Source organism: Mustelus asterias, chromosome 5, assembly GCF_964213995.1.
Source record: "Mustelus asterias chromosome 5, sMusAst1.hap1.1, whole genome shotgun sequence".
Taxonomy (NCBI): domain Eukaryota; kingdom Metazoa; phylum Chordata; class Chondrichthyes; order Carcharhiniformes; family Triakidae; genus Mustelus; species Mustelus asterias.
Window position 1 is genome coordinate 119,293,341 of NC_135805.1, and position 17,753 is coordinate 119,311,093.

The 17,753-nt window shown below is 43.5% G+C and overlaps 1 protein-coding gene across 1 annotated transcript in view; it reads left to right on the forward strand.

Moving 5' to 3' along the window:
* The window catches only part of csmd1b (CUB and Sushi multiple domains 1b), a 2,043,836-nt gene that overhangs the window by 1,479,407 nt on the left and 546,676 nt on the right, over window positions 1-17,753 (forward strand). Inside the window, exons 18-19 of the mRNA XM_078213588.1 lie at window positions 1,333-1,471; window positions 12,734-12,921. Of these exons, the coding sequence (XP_078069714.1) occupies window positions 1,333-1,471; window positions 12,734-12,921 (327 nt within the window). The remainder of the gene's footprint in view (window positions 1-1,332; window positions 1,472-12,733; window positions 12,922-17,753) is intronic.

Sequence of the window (17,753 nt, forward strand, 5' to 3'; positions counted from 1 at the left end):
GAAATAAGCTCCTTTTCCTCCTGACCCCACAAAAATATTAGACTTTTTTGTGGCCTTTGCCACTTGACTATCAGGTTTTATTGGCATACTGTCAGTAAACGGACCACCTAAATTGCTTCAAGATCTTATGTATGTCATTACTGACGTGTACATGTTTTTCAAACATATATCATCACTCCTGTTAAAACAATTATGTTTCTGCTTCCACCAATCTTTCTGGGTGGTTGTTCCATATCCTACTTAACCCTTGTGGGAAGGTACCAAATTGGGGGAGGTTCAAATTACCACAAAAATATTAGACTTTTTTGTGGCCTTTGCCACTTAACTATCAGGTTTTATTGGCATACTGTCAGTAAACGGACCACCTAAATTGCTTCAAGATCTTATGTATGTCATTACTGACGTGTACATGTTTTTCAAACATATATCATCACTCCTGTTAAAACAATTATGTTTCTGCTTCCACCAATCTTTCTGGGTGGTTGTTCCATATCCTACTTAACCCTCTTTTAAAAATAAATGCATTTTTTAATCTCTGCTCATTATTTTGCTGATGTTTTGAAGTTGATAACTACTGGTTACTGAATTATTGCCCAGTGGAAATAATTGTTCTTAGTTTGCTTACCAAAAAACACCCCATCAGAGCCATCTTTAAACTTCGATTTTCTATTGAAAAGATTCCACTTTTGTGCCTCCTCCGTAACTGAGCATTCTCATCTCTGTGGTAACATTGGTAAATCGGTACGCTCTCCATTAATTTAATGGCATTCCTTTAGTAACCAAACACCCAAAAGGGGGCACAATCTTCTAATTGCTGCTTAATCAATTACTTATATCTGTATATTTATACTCATTTATACCAATCCCAATTCTGAAATGAGAATCGAGCCCTATTCATGTTATGTGACTCAGATTCCATGATAATGATAGACCATCACCTGATACAGGTGGGCCCTTTGGACACCTGGTGGTAGAGCCCTTTCAAAATGGAGTCAGTGTTAACAGGTTAGACTTTTATCTCTCTTTACATATGAGAAAACCTCTCTCCCTTACTTTGCTCCTTCATTTGAGGAGTTTGATCAAGATCCGGGAAACCATAAAAGAAATCACTGGCATGTGGCACACTACTACATCAGTACACTAACCCACTGTGCCTTCAACTTGACATTTGTTGCTTTCAATTTGCTTACAAGTTGATTCCTTAAGAACTTCTTTATTGCTATGGGTCTTTAGAAATAACAGATAATATATTATTTTTGTTCTGTCAAATATTTGATTGATTGAAGGAAGAAATTGTTTGTATTTGGAGTTCTGTATTTTCATCTCTTCCAGCACCATGTGGTGGCCATTTGACAGCACCAAGCGGTGTAATACTCTCTCCGGGATGGCCGGGATATTACAAGGACTCACTGAATTGTGAATGGGTGATTGAAGCAGAACCTAGACACTCTATCAAAATAACATTTGACAGGTTATTAATTTTCATTGCTTTTAACTGAAAGTAAATTGACTCATGACACTTTTTTCTGTCTCAGGCTATGCAATAAGCATGATTAAATTTCAAAAGTTGAATAATGGGATTGAGTCTAAAAATGTGCACGTCCTTTCGCTCAATAGACTGATAATGCTCTATTTTTTACATTGTAGCAATTTCTTTTCAAGGAAACAAATTTTGACAGACTGTTCACACAATGGCAAAGAAAATTGTAATCCTGATGTCCCGCCCCTAGGTCTCAGTAGCAGGTTTATAAATGGGTGTAAAACTGGGGATGATTACCGCTTCGGGATAGGCCATTTGGTTTATTAAGTCTGCAATTGTTGTATTCTCCATGAATTTAATTGCATTTTCTGCCCAGTCCTCACACCCTTTATAATAATTGATGGATTCTACTTCAACCATGGTCTGTGTTGAGAATTCCTGCTTCTAACTATCCGCTTATGTCCTGTTCATTAACTCTGTTACAGGTTTCTCAAATAGTCCTTGAATCCACCTTTGGCTGACTGAGAGTTCAGTACTGGAAGGTGAATTGGCTTTCAGAAGTCTGGATTTTAAGAGTAATGGAATTCAAAACACTCTTGAAATAAACTAAGGCCTGCAATCACTGGCATGTGGCAATCCTATAATTTGTATTAAGTGTATATCAGCAAAGAGCACTAGTATATTTGAGAGAGTGGGGATGTGGGGCGTGGGGCACAGGATTGCTGTTCAAGTTAAATATGAAAATTATTTTCAAAGAGGAAGTTCATTTCAGTGAACTGAATCATTATCCTTCAGTGGTGTAAGCAGACACATCTCTGCGACAATTTAGTGTTATTCATTCAATCTTGTTACAATAATGAACTGGTACTCAGATGGAATAGAAAATGTTTTGTGTAGAATTCTTTGATAAGGTCATGACATGTATGGAATGCTACCATCATTTGATTGATTCTATGAACAGGAACATAAACATTTCACAGCATAGAGGGAGACTATTCACTTTCCTACTCTTCTTACTCTATCTCGCACTTAGTGTTGAAAATAGTACAGAAATCACCATTTTGAGGTGTTATGGTTCAATCTAGCTTTTTACTCTATTGCCTAATTGTATAAAATCCACATTCCAAACTTCAGTTGTTCCAAAATTAGCCATGACTTTTTTTTGTTCCTCCCTTGAGTGCTCTGCAATGGCCTTCACCCTGCCAATACAGAGTTAACATATGATGCATAAATGCAAAAAAATGGTTATTTGTCACCTTGTCTTTACAATATCCCACCACGAGCTTTTATGGTCTATCTTAATCTCACCATCCTACCACACCCTGACCCTCGATGACCACTTTTGATTGCACCACAATATTGCTCAAGGCAACCTTCTTCTGAGTCACAGGGCTGGATTTAATGTTGAAAGCTGGCTCCCCTCATCCCAGTGTAAATCTCAGGAGTAAGCCCACCTGTGGTTAGCCAACTCACGCCACGTAAATATTTTGGGTTATGGCCCTTTAAGAAGTAGCAGGTGGGGCTTCCATCCATCTTCAGGAGGACTTCCTATCTCATTGAGCTGCCAGACAATCAGGTGCCGACAGCTCTTCACACTGGCAAGGCCAAACAGAAACTGTGACCACTATCGGTACTGCAAGTAGGCCAAGGGATGGTGACGTTCAGTGATGGACCTGAACATTCAGGTAAATCTGGGATTTAATTGCGACCAGGCTGATCAGCACCAGCAAGGGGGATGGGGGGCATGCTGTCGCGCACAGTGGGAAGGGTGAACATGGGCGGAGTGCTTGAAAACTGTAATTTTCTTTGCCCTTTGTTCTTTGATTGTGGCTCCTCATGAGCAATAGCATCCCGTGGACCTCAATATGGAACTTATTTTGTGTAGTCAGGATGCTTCAGCACGTTTATGTCCATAACTAAAATTTAGCAAGCATTTCCTGCTATCAAACACGATGCAATATTAACAAAACCTCCACTGGGACTCAGTTATATGCTATAAACTGCATGCCAGTGAACATACATGTTTCACTTGTCTTCAGACTGCAAAAGCACAGTGATTTATTGTGCAATTATATGAACCATATTTGCTTAAACCTTACCCAGATTTTGTGATTGTAGTGGCAGCAAAACTATCTGCTCCTTCTTGTTACTCTGTGAAACTGAACACATGCACAGTTAAATGCAGATATCCAGAGGTTTCTGTCAGTGACTCTGCTCCTCCACAGGTTGCACTGTTGAAGTTATCACAGCTGGAGATCAATTAGAAATGTAGTTTTCCATTTTTATGCTATTATCCTTGCTGTTAAAACGTTTTAAAAATTAGTGCTTTGTTAAATGAGGTGGAACAAGATTTTTAACCACATACATTAATGCAGAACAACGTCTCTGGCCCTGAAAAAATGAAGTTTATATTTGTGGAATGTCAGCTTACTCCAACCCATGATAGAAATTCCATAGATTAAAAAATTTTTTTTTTTCCCCCTATCTGCATCCCATCTGCTTGTCCCAATCTTCATTTTGCTTTCTGTATAATTAGAAAAAGCGAATGCTGTTGGTTCCTTTCCTGTTTGCTGTCTAAGAGTTCTTCAATGTGAGTGGTTGCTTAACCTGCTCGATGATATCACTGTTGTTGGATAACATAATTCCCTGGCACAAAAATGAGATTAGCATGAGGAAAGGTGAAGTCCACATCACAGTATCACTAAATCATTGTTGGCTGCTTCATCAGAGATCCTCAGTGAGTGCCATTATTGATTGGAAAATCTGAGCCATTATGAATATTAATCTAAATTTAAAGAAAAACACACAGTAAATTCTTGCCCATTCTTCACAAATGTATTTTTATAATGCAACTTTCAAATAATTCAAAGTTAGAACTTTAGAAATAGTAGCAGTTCCTTTGATTGTTCAGTGTGAAATGCTGGGCTTGGTCTGATACAAAGCAGTAAAGTTATAACTTTGGTCCCTGATCTGTATTGTCATAGTTCTGGTGTTGCTAAGATGTCTTCTTTTGCCAATGGGTAATGTTATTGGATGGGGTATTGGAGGGGCTGTGTTTGCATGTGGAACTCTTGGTCAATATCTTCAAAAGAAAAAAAGGGAAAGCAGCAAAGCTCAAACAATTCATGGTGATTGAAAACATATCTTAAAACAATCTGTGTTTTAGTTATATGTTTACTTTTGATTGAGAGAGCAAAGATAATGCTTCCATTAAGATTACTTAAATTTAAAGTGCACTGTATTAGACAATGGCCAAAATATCTCAGCCCTTCCCACTTATGGGATTTTCTGGTCCTGCCAATGACAACACCCTTACATTTCCCAGTAGTGGATGATGCAAAAGTCCTGTATACATTAGCAGGACTGGAAGATTTTGCTACTGGCCAATGTCGGGCACTTCTGCTGCCAGGAAATACATCGCGGGGGTTGCAAAATCCCACCTCATGTCATGTTATATGGAATCACAAATAGACTTGTTTATTTTCAACATTTCATTTCCCTGTGCCATGGGGCACAAGAATTTAACTGAAAATGTAGCAAAATCAGAAGAAAAAGCCTGGACTATTTGCTGTAAATCAGAGTTAGAGCTTTGTTCCTACTCTGCCTACACACTATTGACAGGAAAGTTATGTTTTCTTGAATCTTGGCTTTCAAACTTTTAGCTAAGTATTTGGATTCCTAACTTGGAAGATTTGTGTTGTACAATCTTCCCTATGGATTTGACTAATTTATTTGTGTTACACCATGAACATTCACTGAAAGATTCATTTAGTTGCATCGCTCTCCCGTGCAGTTGGATTTGTACTAAAAGTCCCTCTTGAGGCTAGCTCCAGCCTCTTTTAAGCATTGTACTGAACTGTTTCATTAACCCTGTTTAAAAATTATCACTCATGCATGTCTGGCAATTTATTTGTCTTTTTGATTTTGTTTTGTGTTGCTATGTTTAAGCAAAATTGCCTGACAAAAGAGAGACTCTCAATGTAGTAAGTCTTGGCCCCTGAAGTTCTGCACCACAATGCTGCAATTAGAAGTTTAATGCGTTTGTCTGAAATTATTTCTTTGTTTTTTTTAGGGAAGGTATCAAATGGTTTCAAACAAATGCCTTAAGCATCTGCATATTAGTGCATGTCAGAAGCACGATGTCTATTTTGGCCACAAACTATTTTACCTTCGCTGCATGAATTCAAGACAAATTATCTAAACGCAAGTGAATTGCAATAAATGAAACAATAGTGCTTTGATGATTTTTTAATCCTATTTTATATTCATTCTTGCTGTCAGTTGGCATTCTTGACGGCCAGTAAAGTGCATTCTTTTAAAATAAAACCTGTAAAATTTGAATGAAATAGCCCAGATTCCAAGAGCTTTGTCTCACTGCCAGAATTCCAGATGCAATTTCTACTTGCCTACACTTGCTTTCATTCCATACCACACCACAAGGATGATAGAAGCAGGTGCCTACACCATTAACATCACTGATGCATCTGGTCTTCAGGGATATTGAAATATCTGAATAGCATTTTGCCCTTCAGTTAGGGTGAAGACATTGATTAATCTGAGCTAACTTTTTCAGGTATACAATTTTGAATACTGTCTGTTCAGTTCTTGAGTTGTCAGTCGCTCAATGGTAGCCCATTTCTGAGACTAATTGTGCATTGTGTTTGGCAGAGCAGACACCACATACATCTATGGTAGGGGTATGACAAATGCTTTGTAAAGACCATAAGACATAGGAGCAGAAGTAAGGCCATTCGGCCCATCGAGTCCACTCCACCATTCAATCATGCCTCCTGGTTTCGTGGCTGGCAGAGTCAGAAGGATTTTGAAGAGGGTTTGACATGACACAACCATGAATGAGGGGGATGGGAGAAAAAGAGAGAGCGATGGTAGAACAGGTAGAAGAAACCACCACCCAAAACCCTGCATTATTGGAATTTCTCAGTGTGGCCAGGACAGAGAAGAAATCAGTTCCACTGGCAAACACCTTCTCCCAGCCCAGATAATTTCCCACGCTACATGACCCTGAATTTCTACCCTCGCATCTTATTCATTCATGTTTGAACCCTCACCCCCCCACATTACCTTTGCTTTTCTGAAAGAGGTTGCTTATAGGGGGGGAATGGTGTGGTGAACCATTGTTGGTTCCCACCAGGTAGTGCTGAGCCAGGGTCTGGCCAGTACTATGAGTCTGTATATATGTTACTGTTGGGGTTAGGATTGGGCTGTTCTACCTGTAATATAGTTCTTATGGTACATCCCAGTCGGGCTCCGCCTCCTGGGAGAGGTATAAAGGTCACTGGTCTGTCTGGGACCCTTTAGTCTGGGATCGTGTATTATATATGGTAGCTCTATTGTTGTAGACAATAAAAGCCTTTATTTCCCTGAGTACCTCTAGCCTCGTGAGTTATATCACGCATCAATTTTATTGACTACAATTGAACTCTCTTTGTTGAAAAAAAAAACGACACAGAGAACATGGAGCAAATGCTTAAACCCGAACGGCTTACGTTGGACCCACGTGCGGCGGGCGCCTTGAACACCTTCGACCACTGGTTGAAATGCTTTCAGGATTACCTCGAAGCCTCCGCAGCGGTCACCACTGACGCCGACAGACTCCGGGTCCTCCACGCGAGGGTAAGCGACGCTGTATATTTAGCGATCCGTGGGGCCACCGACAACAAAGGGGCCCTCGAGCTTCTTAGGAAGCGCTACATTAAACCGCCGAACGAGATGCATGCTCGATATCTCTTAGCCACTTGACGGCGGCAGCCCGGCGAAACGGCGGAACAGTACGCGTGCGAGCTCCTACAGCTTGTCAGGGGCTGTAACTGCAAAGCAGTGTCGGCAGACCAGAACATGAACGACCTCGCTCGAGATGCGTTTGTGGCGGGAATCGGCTCGTCTTACATCCGCCTTCGGCTGTTGGAGCAAGGTAATCTCGATCTCACTAAGTCCATAGAGCTAGCGGATGCGCTAGAAACGGCCTCCAAAAGTCTGGAGATGTACCCCGATGACCACGTGGAGACAGCGTGGCAGGGGCAGTCACAGACCCCACTTCATTCAGCGGGACCGAAAAACTGCGTGATTGCGTTCCCACCCTCGGGCCTGACGACGGCAGCAGCTCCAGGCGGCCCGCGGTGTTACTTCTGTCGGGGAGTGAAGCACCCTCGGCAGCGATGTCCCGCTAAAGCGGTGTTGTGCTCCGCCTGCGGCAAGAAGGGGCATTATTCGAAGGTATGCCGATCCAAACTTCCATCCAGGAACAGCAGTGCGGCGTGTGACTCCCGGAGCCGGTTTCCTCGTCGTTGGCATCGTCAAGGGCTTCTTCCACGTGTGAGGCCAGGATGTCGCCATTCCAGATGACGGAGTCGCAAGAGACACGCGACCACCAGGGGCCGCTGGTTGTGGCGCCATCGCCCACGTGCGACCTATGGGGGCAGCCATTTTGGTCGGCACCGACCGCGAATGACCAGCAGGGGTCATCATCATCTATCTCAGCTGCCTGCAGTGGCGCCCATGAACCAACGGTGGCGTCGATCATCCTGGACCAGGCAAAGCCTCACAGACTTGACAAGTCCATGATGGACATACAGGTAAACAAACGCACGATTTATTGTCTGTTTGACAGCGGGAGCACGGAGAGCTTCATTCACCCAGACGCCGTGAAGCGGTGTGGCCTCCGGATTCAGCCTGTCAAGCAGACAATTTCGATGGCGTCAAGGTCCCGGTCTGTCACCGTGCTAGGGAGTTGCGTGGTAAATCTGACGGTGCAGGGCACGGTTTACGAGAGCTTCAAGCTCCTGATGTTATCGCACCTTTGCGCGCCAATAGTCCTAGGACTAAATTTCATGGTCCACTTGAAGAGTGTAACCCTACAGTACGGTGGGCCACTCCCTCCGCTTTCAGTGGGAGACTCACAGCCTCTAAATTGCCCAACGCGCTCCATCTGTAGCCTCTCGACGCTTAAGATTACCACACCCTCTTTATTCCAGAATCTCGTGCCAGGCTGCAAGCCCATCGCGACTAAGAGCAGGCGTTACAGCGCTGAGGATCGGATCTTCATTCGATCTGAGGTTCAGCGGCTCATCAAGGAAGGGATCATACAACCTAGCACTAGTCCTTGGAGAGTGCAGGTCATGGTGGTCAAGAGTGGGAACAAACCCCGGATGGTCATAGACTATAGTCAGACCATTAACAGATACACGCAGCTGGATGCGGATCACCTCCCGCGCATATCTGACATTGTCAACCAGATTGCGCAGTACCGGGTGTTCTCCACCATCGACCTAAAGTCTGCTTACCACCAGCTCCCCATTCGCCCAGAGGACCGACAATACATGGCTTTTGAGGCGGATGGTCGCTTGTACCATTTTCTAAGGGTTCCTTTTGGTGTCACGAATGGGGTCTCAGTCTTCCAGCGTGCTATGGACCGAATGGTGGACCATAACAGACTGCGGGCTACCTTCCCGTACCTGGATAACGTCACCATCTGCGGCCATGACCAGCAGGACCACGATGCCAACCTTCTTAGATTCCTACGCACTGCATCTCACCTGAATCTGACCTACAACAGGGAGAAGTGTGTATTTCGCATGCGCCGCCTAGCTATCCTCGGATACGTGGTGGAAAACGGGGTCATTGGCCCTGATCCAGACCGTATGCGTCCCCTCCTCGAACTTCCCCTGCCCACTAGCGTAAAAGCACTGAGAAGATGCTTAGGCTTCTTCTCTTACTACGCACAGTGGGTTCCCAATTACGCGGACAAAGCCCGTCCGCTCATCAAGTCTACCTCTTTTCCCCTAGCACCAGCGGCTCGTTTGGCCTTTGAAAAACTAAAAGCCGACATCGCGAAAGCCACGATGCACGCTATCGATGAGTCCATCCCCTTCCAGGTGGAGAGTGATGCATCAGATTTCGCCCTGGCCGCCACACTTAACCTGGCGGGCAGGCCCGTCGCCTTTTTCTCTCGCACCCTCCAAGGCCCCGAAATTCGACATTCGGCGGTGGAAAAGGAGACCCAGGCCATTGTGGAGGCCGTCCGGCATTGGCGCCATTACTTGGCGGGAAAACGGTTCACCCTGATCACGGACCAGCGGTCCGTGGCGTTCATGTTCAATAACACGTTACGGGGCAAGATCAAGAACGATAAGATCTTGAGGTGGAGAATCGAACTCTCCACCTATAATTACGACATCATGTATCGTCCAGGGAAACTCAACGAGCCCTCGGATGCCCTGTCGCGTGGAACATGCGCTAGTATGCAGGAGAATCGATTGCAGGCTCTCCACAATGACCTCTGCCATCCGGGGGTCACTCGGCTCTTCCACTTCATAAAAGCCCGGAATCTACCCTACTCGGTGGAGGATGTCAGGTCTATAACCAGAAGCTGCCGGGTATGCGCGGAATGCAAACCGCACTTCTACCGACCTGACAGGGCACAACTCGTTAAGGCCACTCGTCCATTCGAAAGACTGAGTGTAGATTTTAAGGGCCCCCTTCCCTCGACAGATCGGAACGTGTACTTCCTCAATGTGGTTGATGAGTACTCACGATTCCCCTTTGTCATTCCTTGTTCCGATATGACCGCTGCCACGGTTATCAAGGCATTTCGTGGTCATTTCACCCTGTTCGGGTACCCCTGTTACATCCATAGCAATAGGTGCTCATCGTTCATGAGCGATGACTTGAGGCAATTCCTGCTCTCATATGGAATTGCCTCTAGTAGAACCACGAGCTACAACCCTAGGGGTAACGGACAGGTTGAACGTGAGAATGCTACAGTCTGGAAGGCTGTCTTACTGGCGTTGAAGTCTAAAGGCCTTCCAGTCTCCCGTTGGCAAGAGGTGCTCCCTGATGCGCTCCACTCCATACGCTCACTCCTGTGTACGGCAACCAACGCTACTCCCCATGAGAGAATGTTTTCATTCCCTCGGAAGTCTTCCTCTGGGACCTCATTACCATCTTGGTTGACGTACTCAGGACCTGTCCTCCTGCGGCGACATGTTAGGACCCGCAAGTCCGACCCTTTGGTTGAACAGGTCCATCTCCTCCACGCCAACCCTCAGTATGCCTATGTGGCATACCCTGACGGGCGAGAGGACACGGTCTTGATTCGAGACCTGGCGCCAGCAGGGGGCTTGGAGACCCCTGTCGCTCCCATACCTCCTGTTAGAGACCCCCCAACTATTGTTTCCCCTCCTGACACGGCGCGGGCAGCATCGGGACCATCACTTAACCCTTTTACTCCCGTGTACAGCTTGCCTGAGTCCAGGAGATGGTCGCCACTTCAAGGCGTGCCCGAGTCCAGCGGATTGTCACCACCTCGGGGTCTACCGGCCCGTGAGACATTGGAGGAGCCGTTGGACACCGCCTTGGGGAGAACGCCACCGCGAGTGCCTACACCGGTGTCATCGCCGGTGTTGAGGAGGTCACAACGACGGTGCGGTCCCCCAGACCGTCTGAACTTATAGAGTGATGAACAATTGTTCTGTGTTTTGTACCCCGCCGGCCTTTGTTTTCAAAGGGGTGAATGTGGTGAACCGTCGTTGGTTCCCACCAGGTAGTACTGAGCCAGGGTCTGGCCAGTACTACGAGTCTGTATATATGTTACTGTTGGGGTTAGGGTTGGGCTGTTCTACATGTTACTGTTGGGGTTAGGGTTGGGCTGTTCTACCTGTAATATAGTTGTTATGGTACATCCCAGTCGGGCTCCGCCTCCTGGGAGAGGTATAAAGGTCACTGGTCTGTCTGGGACCCTTTAGTCTGGGATCGTGTATTATATATGGTAGCTCTATTGTTGTAGTCAATAAAAGCCTTTATTTCCCTGAGTACCTCTAGCCTCGTGAGTTATATTGCGCATCAAATGGTTTAACAGTGAGCAAATGTCCTCTGCTACTTCCTCCAAGTACTGTCTTTAAATATGAACCTGATCTATGGATGTGGTTAGCTTAAGTCGGCATGTGAGTCATCCCAGCCAAGCCAACCCTGTCCTGATATCCAGACATAATGTCCCGGGTAGAGGTCAACAGTTATTAATGAGGCATGGAGCCAAGGGACTTATGTCTGGAAAGCTGAGGTGAACTTGTGAAAAGCTTTGCTCAGCTAAGCAGACATCAAAGCTGAGACCTCTGTGGGACACCTGGATTGAGACTATCTGATGGGGTCATTTACCCATGATAACTTTTGGGGAAGTGTACTGCCTGTAGCATATGAAGATCGAGGACTCTAAGAACCAAATATAATAATCTATTCATTACACAAAGGTGAAGCAATAAAACTAATTCACAAGGAGTCATTTTAACTTAATTCATCAGGTGAGGAGGGTTTTATGCCTCTACTTATTCTCTTATGCCTTCAATGGTGCCTAAAATTAGGTGGTGTATAGACCAAACACTCAATCTCAGCAGTGTCCTGGTGGGATAGGTTAATAGATTGTTGAGTATTTAAAATCAACTTATCAGTGGGTGAGGTAATTACAACTAACTTAATAACAAATCGTAAGTTAACACAATTTAAAGCATGGGATTATTTTACTTTTTCTGTGTGAACTCTATGGACATTTGTTGATGTGCAGTGATTTTATTTTGTTTGCGACAAGAATTGGTTAGAACAAAGAAAATTACAGCACAGGGACAGGCCCTTTGGCCGTCCAAGCCTGCACCGACTATGCTGCCTGACTGAACTAAAACCCCCTACCCTTCCGGGGACCATATCCCTCTATTCCCATCCTATTCATGTATTTGTCAAGACGCCCCTTAAAAGTCACTATCATATCTGCTTCCACTACTTCCCCTGGCAGCGAGTTCCAAGCACCCACGACCCTCTGTGTTAAAAAAAAAACTTGCCTCATACATCTCCTTTAAACCTTGCCCCTCGCACCTTAAACCTGTGCCCCCTAGTAATTGACCCTGGAAAAAATCTTCTGACTATCCACTCTGTCCATGCCCCTCATAATCTTGTCGGCTTCTATCAGGTCGCCCCTCAATCTCCGTCGTTCCTGTGAGAACAAACCAAGTTTCTCCAACCTCTCCCCATAGCTGATGCCCTCCATACCAGGCAACATCCTGGTAAATATTTTCTGTACCCCCTCTAAAGCCTCCACATCCTTCTTTCTGTACATCAATTTTAAAAGAAAAATCATACAAATTTAATCGGCCATTTGTGTGCTTTCAGAATATTTATGTACTCATCTGTTTAGCTATTTCTCCAAAGGTTTTGTAAATTAGTAAATTGATTTAATTTTTTTCTTCACAGGTTTCAAACTGAAGTTAATTATGATACATTAGAAATACGGGATGGACCTGTTAATTCATCACCTTTAATAGGAGAATACCATGGTACTCAAGCACCTCAGTTTCTGATCAGCACTGGCAATTACATGTACCTACTATTAACAACTGACAACAGCCGGTCAAGTGTTGGTTTTCAGATTCACTATGAAAGTAAGTTTCTTTTATCACTCTCAAACAAAACTGTTTATATAAACAATGCATCTGCCCTTCGGTCCTCAGAACAAAGATGCTGTATTAATATTCTCCAAATGGAAATGGTTCTATGATAGTTTGGGCTCCTGTTACTACAGAATCTGCCCAGTTTATGTTTCAAAGAGGGCATTATAGCACCACCAGCAATAAATATGAGGGCAAAGTTTGCAACTTTGTGCCGTTGCTCTGAGTTGGTTTCCGGGTGGATCGGTAACCATACAGGCTGTCTTGCACCATGCAATGATGCGATTATGTTGATTCAGTGCTAATACTAACTTTGGAAGCATTAGAGAGCACGTCATCATTTGGCTTCATTTATGCTGACAGAAACAAAAAGCATTAACAACTTCCGTTGGAAATTTCACAATGTATTTACTCATATGGATGTGTATTTTGTTTCCAACCTCTGTCAATGGATTTCCTTCTGCAAATGTCAGACTTCATTTAGTTGAATCATGGGACATAAGTTGCTCTGGTAAGCTCGGGTCACCTGTCTCCAAAAGGTTGACAGCGAAGTACTTCTATCACCATGTAGACTTTTGTTCAGTATTTGCGTCATGTATTTAAGCTCTTGCAAGAATAAAGCAGTAATGGGGACATTGACATTCTCTCAGATCAAGTATTGCTTTGACAGATGTCAGTCAGAACTTCCCAAGCGTCATTAATCTGACTTACTGAAGAGCACACACTTCAGTTTGTTGGTCTGACCTTTCCTCCATTTGACTCATTAGTATTAAACCTTACCTTGGCACACAGACTGTCTGAACTCTCTTCGTTGAGTCTGGCCAAATGAGCACAACAACCTGTACTCAATTCAATCACTCTTATGCCAATAGATTGGGTTGATCAAATTTGTTGTAATTCAGTGAAGTGAACATTTGCTGCCTTCAGTTCTTGCACAGACTTCCCTTTGAGATTATTAGTCATTTGAATCCGATAGCCTCGTGGATGCATTGCAAGTTGTATTTTGTGATAAGCCCACATAAAAAGATTAATATAATTAATGAAGACATTACACAATTCTTCTTTTTTCACTGTGTCGCCCACATATTTTTCCACACTGTCATTAGATAGGAGTCAGATTAGCTTTTAGCTTCCAAATTAAACTATTGATGGCACCTTTAGATGTGTTAAGATAAACATTGTGAATATAGTGAAAAAAAGATTAATAGTTTTTTTGTTGTTTGTGGAGGTGAAAATGTGAAAACCTCTTGATTTAAACTCGCAAACAATTTCTTTCAGACTTGATTTGTTTGGAAGTTTAAACAGTGATATAATCTCAACAATGATCTTTAATTTTCTGGTTTCTGTACTCAATTGAGTGGAGCTGATGAGTTGTCAAATATGACTTCAAAATGTTTTAAAAGCTGGTTTTAATAACATTTTGAGAGACAAAAGGAAAAATGTTATACTGTATGAGAATATCTGCTGGAAAAGGTGTAACAATGCAAACTAACAGACAAACATCAGCAAGGATAATTCCAAGATTTTAAACTCGTCACTACACTTGGGCTGGGGGTAAAGGTGGAGATTAAGGGGAAATATGATCCATTTCTTGAACATACTCAAATAACTAATCAACATATCGAAAGTACTTCTATCTATGTAGCGCAATGAATGACCACAGAAAGTCCAAGGCATTTTACAACCAGTGATGTACTTTTAAAATGTAGTCATTGTTGTAATACAGGAAACACAGCCAACCGCACACAAGATCCCACAAACAGCAGTTAATGATCAGATCCTCTGTTTTCATTGTATTGGTTAAAGAATAAACATTTGCCAGAGCATCAGGAAGAACTCCCCAGCTTTTCATTGAAGTATTGCATGGGATCCTTCCTGTCCACATGACAGAGCAGAGGAGATCTCACATTAAGGTCTCATTCAAAGGATAGCATCTCTGAGACTGCAGCTGAACATTTTAGTCTTAGGTTTGGGGCATTGCTGCCCATCCCAGCATTTACTGCCCATCCCAATTGCCTTGAGAAGGTGTCGGTGAGCTGCCATTTTGAATTGCTGCAGTCCATGTGGTGTAGGTACAGCACAATCCTGTTCATGAGGTAGATCCAGGGTTTTCACCCAACTGCAATGAAGGAACATTACTGTTGTTTGAAGTCAGGAAGGGTGTGTGGCTCAGAGAGGAACTCGCTGATTGTGTTGTTCCCATGCGACCGCCATCCTGTCATTCCAGAGTGTCGAGGTCACGAGTTTGGAAGGTGTTGTCGAAGGAGCCTCAGTGAGTTGTTGCAATGCATCTTGTAGATGGTACACACAGGTGCCACTGTGTGCCGGTGGTGGAGAAAGTGAATGTTTAAGGTGATGGATGGAGTGCTGATCAAGTAGACTTAGATGGCACTGAGTTTCTCGAGTCTTGTTGGAGCTGTAACCATCCAGGCAATTGGAGAGTATTCCATCACACTCCTGACTTGAAGCTTGTAGAAATTGGATGGGATTTGGGGAGTCAGTTGCTTACCGAGTTGCCATAGAATTCCCAGCCCCTGACTTGCCATTGTGGCCAAAGTATTTATGTGGCTGGTCTAGTTCAGTTTCTGGTCAATGGTAGCCCCCAGAATGTTGATGATCTGGAATTCAGTGATAAGTCCAACCTAGATTATGTGTTCACGTCACTGTCACGTCATAAGCGCAAGATGAATAAATACAGGTTTAATTTTAGCTTGATATTTGGAGAAATGTAACTCTCTTGTCGATTAATAGAGATGCTAAAATATTCTTGCAAAAAACAGGTGAGGTGGAGTGTCTCAGCTCCTTGTAAAAGAAACTGGATAGATATTAAGTTTGTAACTGTGTTGGCTGTCATACGGAGCAAGATGGATAAAGGCTTCTTTGTTTCTTTGTTACTAAGACTCAGATTGACCAATCAATGTCTGACAAGGACCTTATAATGCTCATTTCTTTTGCACCACTCCTGTTTGTCCTCATGACCTCTCTGAATTAATCTTGTCCATATAATTCAAACGCCTTTCCCATTCTGTGGATGGTTCAAATGCTATCTTTTGTCCCAGGCTTTCTGATGTCTGAAAAGTTGTCTGGAAACAAGACTATGCATATGTATTATCCATGTGGGATGATGGAATTGGACATCAAGGAGTCCTACTTAAATATTGCAAATAGTACCAACTCAACTCAATTTTCTGATCAGACCAGGGTAGAAGTTGAAAGTTCCTACATGACCATGTGGAAGTTTCATTGCAAAAAGGGATAACATAGAAAAGTGACAGTAAATATCCATAAACCCCAGTAAACCTGTTAGAAGGAGGTATTGTGCTCATAACTGTTTTAAGATCCTTTCTGAGCCTAATTGGTATATGCTTTTTCCTTGCATGCACTTATCTTTTCATGAAGCTTTTTGTTAGCTGTATTTAATTATTTTTTGCTTGCATTTTCTTCTGTTGGCTCCAGATGTTAACTAATGCAGGTCCTAAGCTGTCATTCAGAGGAAGAGGAGGGAGCTCGTGAACAATGTTTCACCAGTTGGTTTTGCCCTTCTGGTTCCTGCACCTCAGGGTCAGCAGAGAAATGAAAAGGCATCATTTAACCAGATATTGTGTTCATGAAAGCTTGGGGGGAGAAATTAGAATGGGCCCACTTTCTGGAAAGACCTGGTGTTGTGCCTGAACTAATTGCCTGAAGGATAGATAGAAATTGGTCCTCAGGCCCCCCCCCCCCCCTCCTCTGCAAACTTGAGGCAAGCTGCTGGTGGTGGTTGCACCTCCACAGGGTGGAAATAATTTAGGGTCCCCTATCTCACCAGCAGTGGGCCCCAGCTAAGTTCTTGGAAGTGGACTTGAGTGTGCTTTGGGTAATAGGGTGAGAGGGCATGGTGGGTGTGAGGGTGGACGAGTTGTAAGTTAGCGTTAGGTGTAATGATGATCCCAGGTGTGCTTCCAGCTACATATCCATAACATGACTAAGACTGTTTGCTTCTGTTGTGTTTCTGTGCCGCCTTCACAAAAAACTCATCAATCTTATACAGAGGACAGGACTGGTAAACTATATGTAGGTTTGGTATATTTGAAGATACATTATGTGATGGCTCAGCTGACACATCTCCTTTAAGGATTCAGGAATCATTATCCAGATTCTGTCCTTTGTAAAATAGAGTCATCAAAAACCCTGCTGCTCATGTTCACCTATCACTGTTGTACTTACTAACCTATTTTGTCTCCTGTTAAAGCAAAGCCTTGATTTTTTAAAGTTATTTTCAAATGCTCCACCACCATTTGTGTACCTATCTTTAAGATCTTCTCCAGGCCCACAAGCCTCCAATATATGCACGCTCATGTAATTCTGGCCACATGAGCATCCACAGTCTTAATTACTCCACCATTGGCTTCAGTTGCCTGGGACCTAAGATTATCTCACTAAACCTCTCTGACACTTTACCTTGCTTGCTTTCTTAAAGCCACTTGATAAAACTCCAACCAAGTTCAATAGATTTTTCATCTATTCCCCCAGATGCTTCTTTAACTGTGAACCAACTGGTCCCTCAGGAATTCTGTCTTTCACAAGAGGGTTTCCAATCCCTGCTTTCAAAGAATATGCCTTGGAGTCTTCTCCCAAATTATGCTTTCTCCCAAATGTCTTATTTTATTTATTTATTAGTCACAAGTAAGGCTTACATTAACACTGCAATGAAGTTACTGTGAAATTCTCCTAGTTGCCACATTCCGGCACCTGTTCGGATCAATGCACCTAACCAGCACATCTTTCAGACTGTGGGAGGAAACCGGAGCACTCGGAGGAAACCCACCCAGACACAGGGAGAACAT